The 17640-nt window shown below is 45.5% G+C and overlaps 1 protein-coding gene across 4 annotated transcripts in view; it reads left to right on the top strand.

Annotated features, from left to right (window-relative positions):
- PAFAH2 (platelet activating factor acetylhydrolase 2) overlaps positions 1 to 16461 on the top strand; it is a 34886-nt gene extending 18425 nt beyond the window's left edge. For all 4 annotated transcript variants that reach the window (XM_072609414.1, XM_072609415.1, XM_072609416.1 and 1 more), the window contains 5 exons: positions 4303 to 4416; positions 6791 to 6882; positions 7379 to 7549; positions 10885 to 11039; positions 14529 to 16461. In XM_072609414.1, coding sequence (XP_072465515.1) covers positions 4303 to 4416; positions 6791 to 6882; positions 7379 to 7549; positions 10885 to 11039; positions 14529 to 14623 — 627 coding nt within the window. In that variant the 3' untranslated portion in view covers positions 14624 to 16461. The remainder of the gene's footprint in view (positions 1 to 4302; positions 4417 to 6790; positions 6883 to 7378; positions 7550 to 10884; positions 11040 to 14528) is intronic.
- Positions 16462 to 17640: the final 1179 nt, after the last annotated feature.

The following is a 17640-nucleotide window of genomic DNA, read 5'->3' as shown; positions in this document are numbered from 1 at the left end:
CATAGCACTTACTGTATGCTGAGCACAGTACTAAACCCTTTACAAATGTTAGTGATAGCTCACATTTATATAGCATTTAATTACATGCCAGGCACTGTGTGCTGAGTGCTTTACAAGTATTACCTCATCTGATCCTTACGACAGTCCTAGGAGGTAGGCACTCTTATTATCCCCATTTACAGATGAGGAAACTGAAGCAAGCAGCAGTGATATGACTTGTCCAAGGTCACACAGCTCCTGTGTGTCTAGGCCCAGCACTGTGTGTACTGTGGCACTACCTAGCTCTTTAGCCCCTCATAGCCTCAGTTTCCTCATCTGTCAGTGGGAATAATAGAGCTCTGTTAGGCTGGAAGATGCTTTATAACCATTAAACTAATGTACAGATGACTGAGTCTTGTCTTCTGAGAAGAAGCATGGTGTAGTTGAGAGAAAGTTGGACCCAAGTCAGGAAGATCTGGCTTCAGATCTCACTTTTGATGCATATTGTCCTTTTAACCCCTGACAAGCCTCTCTATTCTCTTCACAACTCTCTGAGACCATAAGTGGCAGAAAAGGGACTGAGCTGATCTCTTTTCATCTGGACCAGGGGACAGCAAACTGTTGCTCATGGGTCAAATCCAACAAACCATTCTTGGCTCATGGGCCATACAGAGACAGGTGGCGCACCAGATGTGGTCCTCAGACCGGTTTGCTGACCTCTGATCTAAAGTATTGTAATAGTTTCCTAGGTACTCTTCTTTTCAGACCATCCCCTCTCCCCTTCACCCTTTACACCACTGCTGGAGTCATGTCCCAACATCCTAATCATCTCACTTCTCTACTTTAAAAACCTACTTTGAATTCCTCACTGCCTACTAAATAGAGGAGGGAATAAGCATTTTATGGAGTGCCTACGTGTTAGACACTGTGATGAGCACTTTACAAATGTTATCTCATTTGATCCTCAGAATTTAGGGTGTTATTGTTGTACCCATTTTACAGATGAGGAAATTGAGGCAAACAGGTGAAGTGACTTGCCCTGTGTCACATAGCTAGTAAGAGTCCAAATTTAGGTCTTTCTGATTCCAAGCCCAAGGTTCTACCCGCTATGCCACCTAGCTGCTGAATAAAGTATAAACTCTGATTCTGCCCCTCCCAGTATCTGGGGCCAGTCTGTCTTTCAGCCTTCTCTCCTTTGTGTGCTCCTGTCCCATCTTTATCTCCCGCTTTCCCCTTCATGGACTCTAGCCAGACTCTGCTATTCAGCTTCCTTTCTTAGTTAAGCCTCTCCCACATGCTCCATTCTCTACATCCTTTGAAATCCCTCCATTCCATTAAGACCTAACCCAGCCCAGGTGCTTGTCCTTCACAAAGCCTTCTCTGCCTCCTCTCCGTAAGTGAAAGTGATCTCTCCCTCCTCAGATGGCACTTTGCCTGACTTGGCCTGTGCACTTGTCTCAGTTTTGTTCATATGGTGCTCATTGGTGGCCAGGTTGAAACTGCCCCTTCCCATTAGATTGGAATCCCCCGTGTTGTGGACACAGTCTTTAATCTTTTTGTCACCACAGCCCCAAGGACAGAGCCTGGCTCGTGGCACTCACTTCAGAAATGTTTGTTGAATTTGAATTAGCCAAATTATTAGATTAGCTGATCATCACCTCCAGAAAGTAACAGAAGCAAGGCAGGAAGAGCCTATCCTAAGGGAATTCAAACTGAGTCAGAAAAGAGTCGAGCTAGGAAAGGCCCAGAGATAGATACAAGCCCCGAGGCCAGGGAGGTGGGCTTGTTCACTCGGTTATTAATAGTTGCTGTCTCACAGATACTGTGCTAGGTGCTAGGGATTCAAAGACAACAAATGAAACATTTCATGAAAGCATACATTTTATTGGGAGAGGCAATAAGTGCAGGGATACGTGCAAAACTTATCAAAAGTAACTTAGGACACCTGGAGGCAGTCTGTGGTGGTTTGCGGGGGAGTGGGTGCCTTGGGAAAGCCCCTGGCCCATACTCTGCTTACCTTGAAGCACAGATTCATCGTTAGTCCTGAAGGCCCTTCCTTGGACATTCCCAAGAGGCTCTCAGAATGCCTTGTCTTCTTATCCTTACCTGTTGAATTCCTGATCATTTGCTCTGGTAGGCATTCAGTTCCCTTGGTGTTCAAGTGAATCCTGCTTCCATGTTGGGCATGCTCTGCCAGCATCCCCTCCCCTGGGGAGGGCAGCCCAGCAGTCACCTCCGGGTGGGGGTGGGATGGGGATGGGAAGCCATCTGTGCTCAGAGACCTGCCAAGTTGCTTTCCTCAGACATGTATGCAGATCCAATATGCTGCCAATTAGAACATGGCAAACGTGTAGTAGCACACAAGCCTTGACTACCTCCGCAGCATATCTCACATTGGACCCTTCTGCTTTTCTCCCTACCACTCCCCAAATTTTGGCCTTCCTACCGCTTGGCCACTGTTGCAGAAGCCTCCGCACTGGGCTCCCTACTTCTGTTCCCTAGCCTCTTCAGTCCAGCCCCTACACAGACAGATGTTGGAACAACCAAATAACAAATGGACCTTCCCTGTTCTGCACCAGGACCCTCAGAGGGCAGTTCATGGCCTTTAGGCTAAATACTAACCCAGGCTGACCTCTTCTCTCCCTTTCACTCTGCTCTCTTTCTTTGTAACTGATCCCTCACCTGGCATTTAAGTCCTGTCAAAGCATGACACCTCCTCACCTTTGTGAACTTTGTCACAGCCTAAAGGGATGCGTAGGTGTCCCAAAGCTCTCTATTTCTGGGCTTCCACCACAGGCACACACTCCTTTCTCATCCCTGCCTCTCAGAATCCCTGACCTCTTTCAAAGCTTTCCTCAACTGCCTGGGAAAGTCTTCAGCTCCAAAATTGTCTTTGATTTCCCCACTTAGTGTTGTCTCTCTCCCTCAGTTTACCTTGTATTGTGCTTATTTATATGCATTTTGTATCCCCTGGTAGGATGTAAACTCCCTGAGGGCAGAGACGTGAGAGCCTAGCTTAGTGCAGAGCATCCAATAGGAATGGGGCCACTGAATCCATACATAGGGATTCCTGTGGGTCACATATTGAATTAGAAAACCACATATTAACATTATCTATGTTCTATTGTGTTTTTTATTTATTTTGTTAAATATTTCCCAATTCTATTTTTAAAATGTTTTTATTTTATTTTTTCTTAGTTACCTATAAAAACAATTTTTAACATTCAGTTTTTATAATTTTTTTAGTTCTAAAGTTTCTCTCCTCCCTGCCTTCTTCCCTCCTTGAGAAGGCAAGCAATTTGATATGTACAGTCACACAAAACATATTTCCATATTAACCACGTTGCAAAAGAAAGACAAACAAAAAAAACAACATAAAAACAACCCAAGAAAAATAAAGAAAGCAAAAAAGTGTACATCAATCTTCATTCAGACTCCATCAGTTCCTTCTCTGGATATGGATAGCATTTTTCATCATAAGTCCTTCAGAATTGTCTCAGATTTTTGTATTGCTAAGAGTGGTCAAGTCTTTCCCGCTTGATCATCCTTGCAGTATTGTCATTACTGCGCACCATGTTCTCCTGGTTTTGTTCACTTTGCTTTGCATCAGTTCATGTAAGTCTTCTCAGGTTTTTCTGAAACCATCTTGCTCATGGTGTCTTATAACACAATAGCATTCCGTCACAATCATGTGCCACAGCTTGTTTAGCCATCCCTCAGTTGATGGGCATCCCCTCAGTTTCCAGTTCTTTGCCACCATAAAAAGAGCCGCTGTACATCCTAGCGCTGTACCTTGTACGTAGTAGTTGTTTTCTCCACACGTGGTTGGCTTTGACCCTGAGTTTTAGGGTGATTGTTCTAAACCATACTGCTTCCATAATTTGGAACCTACAGTGGATGTGTCTTGCTGAACATACGAAACTCAAATTCCTCCAACTGGATCTTCCTGGGCCCTACTTACCTTCCCTCCACCTGTGTATGGGTTTGGGTAATACTGATAACTAAAATATCCAGGTTTATCAAGTACTTTCTTCCCAAGAGCCCTTTAAAATACAGAAGTGTGACTCCTGTTCTCCCATTTTACAGACAGGAGAAGTAAAATGACTTGAATAGTATGTCAGGGAATAAATATCAGAGCTAGGACCCAAATTCAGTCCTTTAATTCCAGGGCCAATGCTCCGAAACACACTGGCTTCTTGTACACAATGTCCCAGTGTCTGGGGGAGTCTTGGCCTTCTCAGGCCCCTGGGAATCAAGCCAGTTCCTTCACTGTGGGGAGAAACATCATATGATGGGCCTCACTAGGAAAAATGCCTATTGCAGGTGCATCAGAGAGCTAATGAGTGTGTTCGGGTGTTGAGGATCCTACAGGACATCACCACGGGCCAGAATGTCTCCAACGTCCTACCTGGAGGGTTGGATCTAAGGCCTCTGAAGGTACAGTGACTTTTTTTTTTTTAATTTAAATTTAAATTTTATTTTATTTGTTTTCGGTGTTCTACAGTTACTTTCATATATCTTAAATTTTTTTTCCCCTCCTTCCCCTTCCTCCTCCCCTACCTCCCCACTCCCTCCCTGAGACAGCATACAATTTTATATAGGTTCTACGCATACATTCCTATTAAATACATTTTCACCTTAGTCACGTTGCATAGAAGAGTTAAAATGAGTGGGAGAAATCATAAAACAAACCAAAGCGTAATACAAAAGAAAGTGATCTGCTACTTTCTGCAATTGAATTCCATAGTTCCTTCTCTGGATGTGGAAGGCATTTTGCCTTAAGAGATCATTGGGAATTTTTTAAGTCCTTGCACTGCAGGGAAGTTCTAAAATTAGAAAAAATCCTCGCACACTGTGGTTGTTGCTGTTTACAAAGTTCTCCTGGTTCTGCTCCTTTCACTCAATATCAGTTTGTATAAGTCCTTCCAGGCCCCTCTGAAGTCTTCCTGTTCATCATTTCTTACAGCACAATAGTATTCCATTACATTCATATACCACAATTTATTCAGCCATTTCCCAATTGATGGGCATCTACGATACAGTGACTTTCACTTTACACCAGGGCTATTTCCCATCCTGGAGAGGATATTTGGTCTTAGGTCCTTCGTGCCTACTCCCTTTAAAGGCAGTGGCTTGAATACCTCTGAGGAAATGTGTCTTGTCAAGGCAATGAGCATTTATTAAGCACCTACCATATACTCGATACTGGGTAAAGTGAGTCCTAGAATCTCAGCTGGAAGGGACTTGAGGAACCTAGTACAATCAGTACTGGAATAGGCATTTTATTTTAATATCTCTCAGCAAATGGCCATCCAGGCACCTCTTGGGGATCTCCAGCAATAGGGTGTTCACTACCTTATGAGATGGTGAATTCACTATTCCTGAATCAGGCCAGTTTCCTTTGGATAGTGCTAATTAGAGTTTGATCCAAGACTTGATTCCTCTGTATTTCAAGAAACCCAGCTGTACACAGAACATTATGCTTGGTGCCGGGGTGGGTGTACAGTCTGAATGTGACAGAGTCCCAGTTTTCAGGGAGCTCCCAGTGTATTAAAAAGATAAGCTACAAATACAGATAACCACAGTGCCCAGTTTACGTGTGAAGTGTAATTGAGAGGCACAGACACACTATCATAGGACATCTGAGGGGAACAAAAATGTCTAGAGACCCCTAAAGCCTCTGTACTTAGCTTGGTTAAGGTCTCCTTCCTGTTTGCTAGAAGGGTGGGAGAAGAGAGACCTGTGAGTGTGTGTGTGTGTGTGTATGTGTGTGCATGTGTGTATGTGTGCGCATGTGTGTGTGTGCACACGTGCGTGCATGGGGGGCATGTTGGTGGTAACATCTGACAAATGGGGTCAAGGGAAGGCAGTTTTTAAGATTGGAGAGACATGAGGGTGTGTGTCCATAGATGAGAAGGAGTTGGTGGAGGAGGGATTAAAGGTACTTGATAAAGCAAAGTCTTAAAGGGGGCAGGTGAAAATGAGATTAATGGTAGAGGTAGAAGGATGCCTTGTTTGTTAGCTGAAGAAGGAGGCAAGTGGGCTGTTGATGCTGATAAGTTTTGAGGAATAGAAGAGGGAAGTTAAGGATGTTGGATGGTTCCAATTTCTTTTTGTGAATTAGAAGTCTGATCATGTGCCATGAGAGCATAAGTGTGAAAGAGGGGGCTATAGTTAGAGATTTAAGGAGAAGAGGGAAAGATTTGCAGTGAAGTCTATGCCAAGAATGAAATAGGGAGTCAATAAAAGTAGAATTTCCAAGGAGTCCTTTATATTGAGACAAAATCTGCCCCTCTGTAACTCCCTTTTGTCCCTAGTCCTCACGTCTGGGTCCAGCAGGACCAGTGTGATCCCTTTGCCACATAACCACCCTTCACATACACGAAGCTGGAGATAACATCTCAGTTCGGTGAAATTTGGATTCAGTCAAAGGGCTGCACTTAAAGACCTAGAGGGCCACCTTGAGGCCACCGGTTCCCCACTCCTGAGCCCTAGAGGGTTGATTGAGCCTCTGACCTCTGCTAATAGGAGGTCTTAACAGAGCTGCTGAGAAGAAGAGTGGAATGCTTTGGGGAATTAATAAGTGATATCCTCATCATTGGATAGAAACAGAGCTTTGATATTGTCACTTATCAGGAATATAGCAGGAATGATTACTGTTCAGGTACAAGTTGAAGTGGATACTAGTTGAAGTACCCTTCCCCCTTCTATGCCTATGGCCAGGTCTGCTTCCTCTCCTATTTCTCCCTCCCCGATACCTGGAGAAGAAGGAACATATTGGCTACTGTTTAGCTTTTCTTCCTATTCTCAGGGCAGCATCGACCTATCTAGGGTGGCAGTGATGGGACATTCATTTGGAGGGGCAACGGCCATTCTAGCTCTGACCAAGGATGTACATTTTCGGTGAGTTTATCATTGATACTACGGTCTTGACATAATTGGAACCAGAGCCTGGAAAGGCCCATAGTAGAAATGAGAGAGCTGAACCCTAAGTTCTTTGGTGTTTGGGACCCATTCTCTCTTTTTGGATCCCTTTTATCCCCTCCCTTTGAGGTTGATGTTTTCTTTGGCCAGCCCTCCATGGTTCTTTGTGACTTAACTCCTTAGAGATGCCACTGTGTGTGCCATGACTCATATTGAGCATCCTCTGTGTGACCGATCCTGAGGAAAGGTCCATCTGGACTTTGCCTATAAAGACCCTATATTTTGATAAGGAAACTTAGAATAAAATTGAAGGTAGTTACCCAACTACAGATAGTTGCAGGTACCTGTACTTCCTTTTATACAAAGTGTCTTCCCTGCTCCCAGTCTGTAAAAGGTAAACCTTACAACTACTACCTTGTGGCCCTGGGTTCCAGAACAGCTAGCCACCATTTCCAGATGTGTGCACTCATTCTAGGTGTGCAATAGCTTTGGACGCCTGGATGTTTCCTCTGGAACACAACTTCTACCCTAAGGCTCAGGGCCCTGTCTTCTTCATCAACACGGAGCACTTCCAGACAGCTGAGAGCATCAGCCGAATGAAGAAGATCTGTACCCGTCACAGCCAGACCAAGATCATAACCATCCTGTGAGTAAGAGTCATGATCATAACCGTTCTCCAGCCAGCTTTCTGCATCCTTCCATTTTCCTGGCATTTCCCAGAAAGTGTTTGGATCCATCTCTTAATAGAACTTTCTGGGAGTCTCTTGGTACACTGTAGGATTCATATAAAATTCTGTACCTGTCCTTGAACGGTATGATGGAAAGAACTTTGGACTAAGCATTGGGTTCTAGGCCTAGCTATACTGAGGTCACCTCTCTGGACCACAGTTAGCAATAATCAGAATAACAAAAACTTAGGGTCTAATCTTCCAGCCTGGCAGATGAGGAACCTGAAGAACATAGGATGTGAGAGTTAGAAGACATTATTTTGGGTCAGATAATCTCTCTAAGGTTCCTCTCAGAAGGTAGGTGGCACAGTAGATAGAGCACTAGATCTGGAGTCAAAAAGACTCATTTTCCAGAATTCAAATCTAGCCTCAGATACTGACCTACTGTGCTACCCTGGGAAAGTCTCTTAACCCTATTTACCTCAGTTTTCTCATCTGTAAAATGAACTAGAGAAGAAAATGGCCAACCACTCCAGTATCTTTGCAAAGAAAACCCCAAATAGGGTCACAAAGAGTTGGACACGACTGAGAAACAACTGAACTGAACAAGGTTCCTTTCAGCTCTGATAATTTCTGTTTCACATTCTATGTTCTAAAGTCCTTTCCAATTTAACATTTTGATTTTTAACTATAACCGTAGTATCAGGGCATCTCCCTTGGCCCAAGAACTTGGCTACAATTTTTCCTTGGCCCCTTACACATAGTTTCTGTAGCTCGTGCCCCTACCCAGGAAAACTTGGGAACATCAAGTATCTGGCTGGTTCCTCTCGCCTGATTCCTCTGGTTTGTGCCACTGCCGAAAGAAGCTGTGGGAATGTCAGTGTCTGGATCATTTAGCTCAGCTTCCCTGCAAATCCTCAGGCAGATGTTAGAAGAATAGAATGACCTCATACTTGTGCCCCTCATCCATGAAGAACACTGCTCGCCCTTCCGGAAGGCATCAAGCAGCCTTCCCCTCTGGTGACTGCCATCTTCCCTGGTGGCTTCTACAATCCACGTGATTCTCAGTACTAATACAGGCAAGGTTAGTGGGCTGGCTCATCTTCATGGCTGTCTTGCTACTCCCCAAGTGGTTCCCCATTACCCTGATCTCTTCACTTTCAGCAAAGGAAAGCTCGATGGCGTTGCTCCTCTGAGACTGTCATTATTTCAGCATCCATGTCTAGCACAGCTCCTTGGTGCACATGGTTCACTAGAGGAGCCCCACGGGTGCTTTGACCTCCCTTCAAGTCCCCTGTGCCACTTGATGTCTCTGTCTCTTCCTTCTCTGTTCCTGGAAGCAGCTCTAATTCCCTCTTACTTAGAGGTGGGGACCTTACCTGGATACCTATTATATAGGATCCACTCTGCCCAACATTCTGTGAGTCTGTGAACCCCACTCAGTAGTAGCCTGTGTGTCCTCATCTTCAGTCTTGTGGTATGATTAGCTTGTTATTCTCTGAGCATCACCCAATGAAGTTTGTGTAGAAGGTAGGCAGGGAAGGAGATTTTTCCGGTGAAAATTCACAGATAATTCATTTTCACTCCCATTTGGTACTTTAGCTATGTCTTCTGAGAAGAGATGCATCATTGCACTCCTTAACTCACTTTAACCTAGACTCAGTTGTTTTTCAGACCTTCATGACCCCCTTTGGGGTTTCCTTGGCAAAGATCCTAGAGTGCTTCTCCAGCTTATTTTTCAGATGAGGAAACTGAGGCACACAGGGTTAAGTAACTTGCCCAGGGTCACAGAGTTAGTAAGTGTCTGAGGCCAGATTTGAACTCAGGAAGATGAGTCTTTCTGACTCCAGGCCCAGCACTCTATCCACTGCACCACCTAGCTGCCCAAACCTAGACATTTCTCACTAACTAATAAGTAAAGACTACTTGGAGCCCATAGTACAGCACCAAAGCTGAAAAATAAAACACAAAAAGCACTAAGTACCTACTATGTGCTAGTCACTGGGCAAACACAGACAAAAACAGAAGAATCTGGGCCCTCAGGGAGCTTATATTCTACAAGGTGGCTACAACATGTACACAGACAAGGATAGTGCAGGGTATATTGAGGGACAGTAACTGGGGGAACTGAGGAAGATTTTACCGAGGAGAGAGCAGTATTTAGGCTAAGCCAAGGGGAGAGAGAGAGAGGAGAAGGGAAGATTGGACAGTAGGAATGAGGGGTAGCCTGTGCATGTACACAGAGTGGGAGAAAAGTCATTCTACCAGATCGATGACCAGTTAGAGTGATTGCACAATGTAAGACTTTGACTCACAGTCCTTTACTGGGCCTCACTTTTTTCATTTGTCAAATAAGGTCTGTACTTCCTGTTTGTCTTGTGATGTACTTGTACAGGAAAGTGGTGATAATGACTTTGTTCTGTGTGGACAAATGGCATTTGGATGCCTCATCGTGGCAGTGAGAAGAAACTTGGTTCTCAAAGGCTCTCTGAGAGGAGCACAGGCGTTCTGCTGCGTTCTACTGTGCTGGAAAGGTTTTGAGTCCAACCTTGGAGAGAGACCAGATTGACTCTCTGAGGACCAATCCAGCCATGCATGGAGAAACTCTCCATGAGTAGGCTGCTTAGGCGTGAATTTTTTGACTGATGATGGGCATCCTATTGGATAAACCAAGTCTTGGCACTATTGACATTCTTGACATCACAGACCAATTCGAAAATGCTTGGGATAAGTCATTTAGCAATACCAGTGATTTAAAACATTATGATGTGCTAGTGGAATGTGTTGGAGAGCTCTCCTGACTCCCCAGCAATCCCACCTTTTCCTTCTTCTAAGGTAGTTTTTTACTATGTGGTTTGTTATGAACAAACAGCTCATATTTTTAAAGCCCCTAATCAAACTATGTATGTCTTCAACTTCCTTTTTAGTGTTTACTAATGGACATGCCTATTCTTATATTCCATGTGCCAAGCTTGCTTTCTTCTCTGTTTTTCAGGTTTCTTCCAGCTTTGACATTTTATGTTCTAAAACATAGTGTTAAACTCAAATAGAAGTGGATTCTGTGTTTATGGATTTAGAAAAGCACAACTTCACATTTTCTATGTTGTATTGTATTTTTATTTATTTTGTTCAACATTTCCCATTACATTTTAATCTGATTCCCCTTTGGGGCCAGCCTCCTGCCAATTTAAGACCTCTGTTTTAAATCTCCTTCCAGATTAAATGTTCTATTTTGTAAAGGCTCTGTCAGCCACAGCCTTCTGTGATATATGTCACTTCTCTAAAGCAGTTGTTTGTTTTTCTTCCCTTTTAGTGGTTCTGTTCATCAGAGTCAGAGTGATTTCACTTTTGTGACTGGAAATCTGCTTGGTAAACTCTTCTCGACTCAAACTCGAGGGAAGCTGGACCCGTACAAGGGTCAGGAAATTATGGTACAGGCCATGCTGGCATTCCTGCAGAAACACCTTGGTAAGGGAGTGAGGAAGGGGCTGCAAGAGAGGTAGGGAGAAGACCCAGAGAAAGAAAGAGGCAGGGCATTGTATTTCCCTGTAGATTTTGACTTATGTTGGGAGGACTGGGAGCTCAGAGATTTTGGAGGAAAAGGAAAATGTGATTAGGAGTGAGATGAATGTTTTGTAGTGGAAAGAATGTGGGACTGAAAGTTGGGTGGCCTAGATTCAGGTCTCAGCCCTGCCACTGACATGCTGTGTGACACTGGGTATGTCTCTTATATTCCCTGGGCCTCCTCCAGTGTCTCACCATGGTATGGAGGGTATCTTGAGCTCCTCAGGACTGTTCCAGCAAAGTAGAAGCTTTATTAGGTCCTACCAGGTTGGAAAGGCCTAGATCATGTGCTTTTGTCCCCTGAGGACTGGCTAAGCTTAGAGCAGAGGCTAATTAATCACTGGCAGGTTACTCATCAAATGATGAATATTTTTGGCCACAACATCTTACAAAACTAATAAGGTATTATGGGATAGAGGTGCAACTTGTGTTGGTAGAGGGAAAACTCATCTCAAGGAAATTGTGGGTCTTTTTTTTAAAATATATTTTATTGATAATCTTTTCACTTCTAACACACACATGCACGCACACACACATACACACACACACACACACACACACACATACACATACACACATACACACCAGTAGACCCCTACCTTGTAACAAAGAATTAGAGTCACACACACACACAAAAATCATTGGCCATCTTTAAAAAGGCATGCCTCATTGTGCACATGCAGTCCACCACCTCTCAGCTTTACTAGTGACCAGAGCTCTGACATCCTTTCAGGATCTTTTTACTTCACATTATTGTGGTCCTTTGTTCATCTGGTTCTGCACTGAGTCATGCATGAGTTCCTGAATTTCTCCAGATTCCTGTTATGTATTATTTCTTGTGGCACAGAAGTACACTCTTCCATTCATATGTCATCATTTGTTCAGCCATCTCCCAACCCAAGGGCACTCACTTTCCTCCTCGTTTTTGTGTCTGTTTGGCACCTTTCCCTCTGGCTTTGACCTCACTGGATTATATGCTTAGTAGTAGTATTAACTGAGTCAGAGGGTTTATGTGGCTTAATGACTTGTTTTGTCGAATTGAAATGGTGATTCTGTGGAAGAAAAAGTAACAGCATTCTGGGTGATTTGGTGAGTGAGTGGAGCATAACTGGCCCTTGTTTCTTGAGAAGCTGACTCGGAATGTGTCCCCTGAAGCCACTGGGGCAGGGACACTATCTGTCAGGATTCGTGCCCCACATCCCCAGGATGCCCTACTGAACTCCAGGACTTCCGGTCATGGAGATGCCCTCCTCACTTATGCCCTCCTCACTTAGGCCTTTGGTAACATTTGCTGACTGAGCTTGTTTCTCTGTCTTATTGCCATGTAAGTTGGTCCTGAGGGCATTTATCCTGTCTTCTACCCCTCAGCCAAGGGCTGCCCCCTCCATCAGTCAGAGGTATCCCAAGGGCAGACCAGACAAGGGAAGATTTCACCTCCTTTCTTTAGTGCTCAGCGACAGATCACTGCCCCTTGGGGCTCTCAGTGGATGCCACTGACTCACTGCAGTCCCAGTAGTCCCCTTATTTTTTTCTTTTAACAGTGGTTTGGCCTTGCTGACTCATGCATCCCTTCTAGTCCCTGTGGGGTAATAGCAAGGACACTAGGTTCCAGTCTTGGCTCTGATATCAGCTGTTTGAGCCTGGACAAATAGTGCTGTCCGGCTAGGCCTCAGTTTTCTCGTCTCTGAAATGGGAGTAACAGTACTGCCTTCCAGGGCGTGGACCAGTCTTCACAGGGTTGTTATGAGGAAAGCACTCTCTAAGCCCTGAAGCACTCTGTGAATGTGAATAGTAATACATTAGTTACATAATAGGAGTGATGTATTATGACATGTGAATAATATCTATATCATGTAACACTATGTGAATAATGTATCCGTATTTCCACAACAATATCATTATATAATAACATTGTTAGAATTTATGATTAGCATCCTCTTTGGCCTTCATGCACAGAGGGACCTGCCTGCCTTGCACTAATGTGAACCCTCTCCTTCCTTTAACAGCTTACTATGGTAGTTCAGTTAGGCCAGAATGCTGAATGTGAGCTAAGGCCAGAAAGCCAGATCCTAGCTATTTTTTCCCCTTGTTTATCCATGCTCTTTTCATTGCTGCTTCCCCTTGGTGCCTTCCTTCCCCTTGTAACCAAGTGTAGGAATGCCAAGCCATTCACTCTATGGAATAAGAGAAGACATGAAGCCTACGTAAATGTTAGCTATCATTATTACACGAGTCATGGCTCATTCTGCAGCTGCATCAGATCCCTCCTCCCCCATGAGGGGCAGGCCGCAGTCCTTGGCACAAGATTGCACAAACTGCCTCAAACACATCGAAGTCAGGCAGGGGTCAATGCATGTTTGTTGTGTCTCTTGTATGCCAGGCACTGTGCTGAACCCTGAAATCCTTTCCCCTCACCTCCTCTTGTTATCTCTCACAGCTGACAGTCACCTTCTGCTTGCTGACCTTGGGGAGGGGGCTCCACTCTCTTCCATAGTGCAGCAGACATTCACCAAGTATCTGCTCGGAGCAGAGCCCTGGCTAGGCCCTTGGGAGTGGAGAATACCGAGTTAGGTTTGTCATGGAATGTGACAGAGGGAGAAAACAGATATCTGCAGTATGACGAGGAATACTTTCAGTGCAAACAGTGCACCAGGGAAGGTGAAAGGGAAGGATCAGAAAGAAGACTGGGTCTGAGTTCAAATCCCAGCTCTGCCACTTAGTTGTGTGACCCTGAGTGACCCCCTGACCTGACCCCCTGGGCCTCAGTCTTATCTATAAAATGAGGTTGAACTAAATGATCTCAAAGTTCCCCTCCAGCTGAGTCTGTGAGCCTGTGGTCCTATAAAAGGCTGCTGCTGACAGTGGAGAGCAGGGAAGTTTCCATGAAAGAAATTCCTGTCCTAAGGAGCTTACAGTTGCTAGGGAAGACATGGCACATATACAAAAAGCATAGCGCAGACTAGGGCAGGTGAAGGGTGGGACAGAGAAGATTTTTTGTTAGGTGTGAGGAAGGTCATTTCAGATCAGGAGTGGTGGTTTGGGGGGTGGGGGTGATTAAAGGAAGCTTCCTTGGAGAAGGGGCCATTTGCACTGGTCCTTGACATGGTGGAGAAGGGGCAGAGAGGGTATCCTATGTACAGAGCATGATGAGGGGGAGGCCACAGAATATGGGTTTGCACAGGGAACAGTAAGCAGTTCAGTTAGGCTGCAATGTTGAGTATAAGGCCAGCGAGCTGGACTGGAGCTAGATTGGGATGGGGGAGGTGGGGGGGGGCGGGGTGGACCTTGCCATTGGTGAATGTGCCTATTCCCCTGAGCCTGTATAATGACTGATCATTGTCACCTCCCCCAGCATGGCACAGATCTTTGACTTGTTCCCCTCCCACCCCACAGAGCTGAAGGAAGATTACAATCAGTGGGACAGCCTCATGGAAGGTGTCGGACCATCTGTGGCCCCCGGGTCTCCACACCATCTAAGCAGTCTCTAAAGACGTTGGCCATCTGGCCAACCGTGATTTGAGCCAGATTTCTTTTTCGGTTGACCCAAATTGCCAAATTAATGGGGTGTCCATGGTCTCTTGTTGGAAAGCTTCCAATAGGATGGTTGTCGACAAGAGGAGATAGTCATGCTGCTGATTGGAGGGACTGGGCACTTTGATCTTTGACTTTTGCTGATTTGAAACTCACACTTAGAAGGTGGAGAACTGGACAGATGTGAAATCCAGGAGCGGGGCACATGGACCAGCTGGGTGGGACAGGGACAGCCCCACTCTGCTGTGCTCCCAGGTCAGGGCGGAGCTCTCACTGATTTGTAGCTCATGTCCGGAGAGGACTCGGAAGGACCTCTAAAGGTTGTCTAGTCTGCCCTTCTACCCTGTTCAAGGAGTCCTTCCACAGCATACCCTCCACGTGGCTCAACAGCCTCTGCTTGAACACTTCCAAAGATGGAGCTCTAACTCACTGCTTCCTAAAGCAGACTGGGCCATTTTTAGACAGCTCCAGTGTTCAGGAAGCTTTTCGTTATGTTAAATTGAAATGTTCCTTTTTGCAATTTGCTTCCATTCATCCTAATTCTCTCCTCTGGAGTCCCCAGTGTGGATATAATCCTCCTCATTATATGTGTCTCCACCAGAACTTTTTTTAGGCTACTTGTTGAGATGACTATATGCAGGGGCCTCAAAGACTGGCCCGGCTGGCCTCTGACAGTCCCTGATCATTCTCTTCCCATGTTACCTATAACCCAAGAACCCCTCCATTCACAGTGCACACTGTGTCCAAATATGATACCGATTTATATGTTTGAGAACTCTGTTCTGTTCGACCACAGGCAACATTGCAGAGGTGCTTTTAGGGATTCAAGGGTCAGCTAGTCCATTCCTTTTGTCTTTGGAAAGAGGTGTCCTAATCAATGAGCCTCGGACACTTTCTGATGGGCACTCTCTTTTTTGTAGTGCTCCAAGGGAAGAAAACTGATCCCTTCTCCAAGTGCCTACTTGCACAGGGACTTTTCTTCCATCTCCTTAACCCCTCAGATCCCACTTACCAGCCAAGTGACACCAGCAGGCCACTTCCTCTCTCTCTGCTTCATTTTCTCATCTGTAAAGGGAGGGTGTTGGACTCTGACCTCTAAGGTTCCTTTCAGTTCTAAATCTATGATCTGTGCCTTTGTTACTCTCCAAATACATTTGATGAAATCAGGGCACTTTAATTTCTTAACTATGATCTCCTTTATGGGGAAGGACCACATCTTATACTTAACCTGCACAGTGCTGGGCACATAGTTCCTTGAAAATACTTGCTGAATGAATGGACCCCAGGGAGGTGAGGGGGAGAGGTGGGGGGAGAGGGGGAAGAGAAGGGACTGAAGTCTGTGGGATTTGGTGTTTCAGTGCTCAGGGTTTCTCCAGGGCTTTGTCAATAACAACCTCAGCTGGAAATCAACGGGAGGAGGGTGAGCCCAGGACAAGAACAACAACAGTCTTATTAAGCATCCCCTTGTACCAGCCACTGTGGACAGAGGCCACTTGGTGCACTTGGCTCTGAAAGAGCCTGGGGAGCCACCTGTGTTAGCATCAGTGGGGGCAGTGGGTCACAGTTGACATCAAGGTGCCATCTCACCTAGAAGTCCTTTTGGTCTCTGTTTTAAGGCTGTGAAATAACTTGTAAGCTCAGACTCCATTTTTCTACTGTGATCTATACCATGCTTTGGTGTTTATTGATGGGAAATCATACTAAGATGAACACTCATGCCAAATGATATATATTGTAATATTCGCTTTCAAATCTGCATTAAACCAAGATGGGAAACCATCTGGACCTGGTTTTACCTTCTGTCTTCCTTTCTAATCTTCTATCCTCCAGGAAAGGAGGCAGAGTCCTCCCTACCCCCGCTCCATGGACCTAATTTGAAGCTATATTTACTTCATCAGTCTGAGCCCTGTACTCAACCAAAAGGGATGGGAGTGAGGGTGGAGGTGGGGCTGGGGTGTGGACTGAATCTGAAGCAAAGGCAGAACCTGACCTAAGTCAGGTTCTCCAACAGGTGTTATTCCAAAGGCAGCTGGTGGTCTAAGTGTTATAGACCTCCCTCCACAGTTCCCTTGATGTTAGGGATGCTGTGGCAGAGAAAGCCTGGCTTCTCTGGGGTGGAGTCGGGGTGGGGAGTTGGAGCCAAGGCCCCTGAGGACAAGCCTTGTTAGAGGGATTTCCAGTGATTAAATGGGAGCTGGCCTTTTCGCATTGAGGCCACCTCAGGAGTCAAGCCTCGAAACATGGGAGAAGCAGATGCTCAGGAAGAGTTCTCCAAGGAATTTAGGAAGATTTCTTCCAACAAACACTATGTATGAATGTGTGTTTGTCCTTTGTTGCCAAAGAAGACCATGCCATCAGAGAAATAATGACATGACTTGCACTTTGTTTTGAGTGAGGGAGGGCTGTGCAGGTCACCAGCCTCACTTTTCCTCCAGAGCCATCTGAATCCAGCGACCAAATATTCATCAGGATGACTAGAGATGACCCAGGATGAGGCAGTTGGGGTTAAGTGACTTGCCCAAGGTCACACAGCTAGTGAGTGTCAAGTGTCTGAGGTGAGATTTGAACTCAGGTCCTCCTGACTCCTGCTGTGGTGCTCTATCCACTGCAACACCTAGCTGCCCCAAGACTCACTTCTGAAAGGATCCCAAGTCCCACTTGGGTTAACTACTTTCAGGACGAGATGCAGGCAAGTCGGGTTTGGAGCAGGGAGCACTGGGACTTGATCGCAGGAGCCGCGCCCCAAGTACACAGGCTCCTAGGACCCTTTGCCTGCTTAGCCACAGAATAGAAAGTGGGTTTTGTGTGTGAAACCTGGCCCTTGAAGTGCCCAGCATAGGGAGAGCCATATGCTTGGATCAGAGCTCCCTTTGAGGGTTGGTGGGGACAGAGGTGCCAGGGTCAGGAGGAACCTTGTGAGACATAACATGGTGTAGTAGAAGAAATCAGAAGATTTGGGCTCAGATCCCAGCTT

The sequence above is a fragment of the Notamacropus eugenii genome, chromosome 5 (assembly GCF_028372415.1).
Source record: "Notamacropus eugenii isolate mMacEug1 chromosome 5, mMacEug1.pri_v2, whole genome shotgun sequence".
NCBI lineage: Eukaryota > Metazoa > Chordata > Mammalia > Diprotodontia > Macropodidae > Notamacropus > Notamacropus eugenii.
This window is presented reverse-complemented; position numbering and strand designations above follow the sequence as displayed.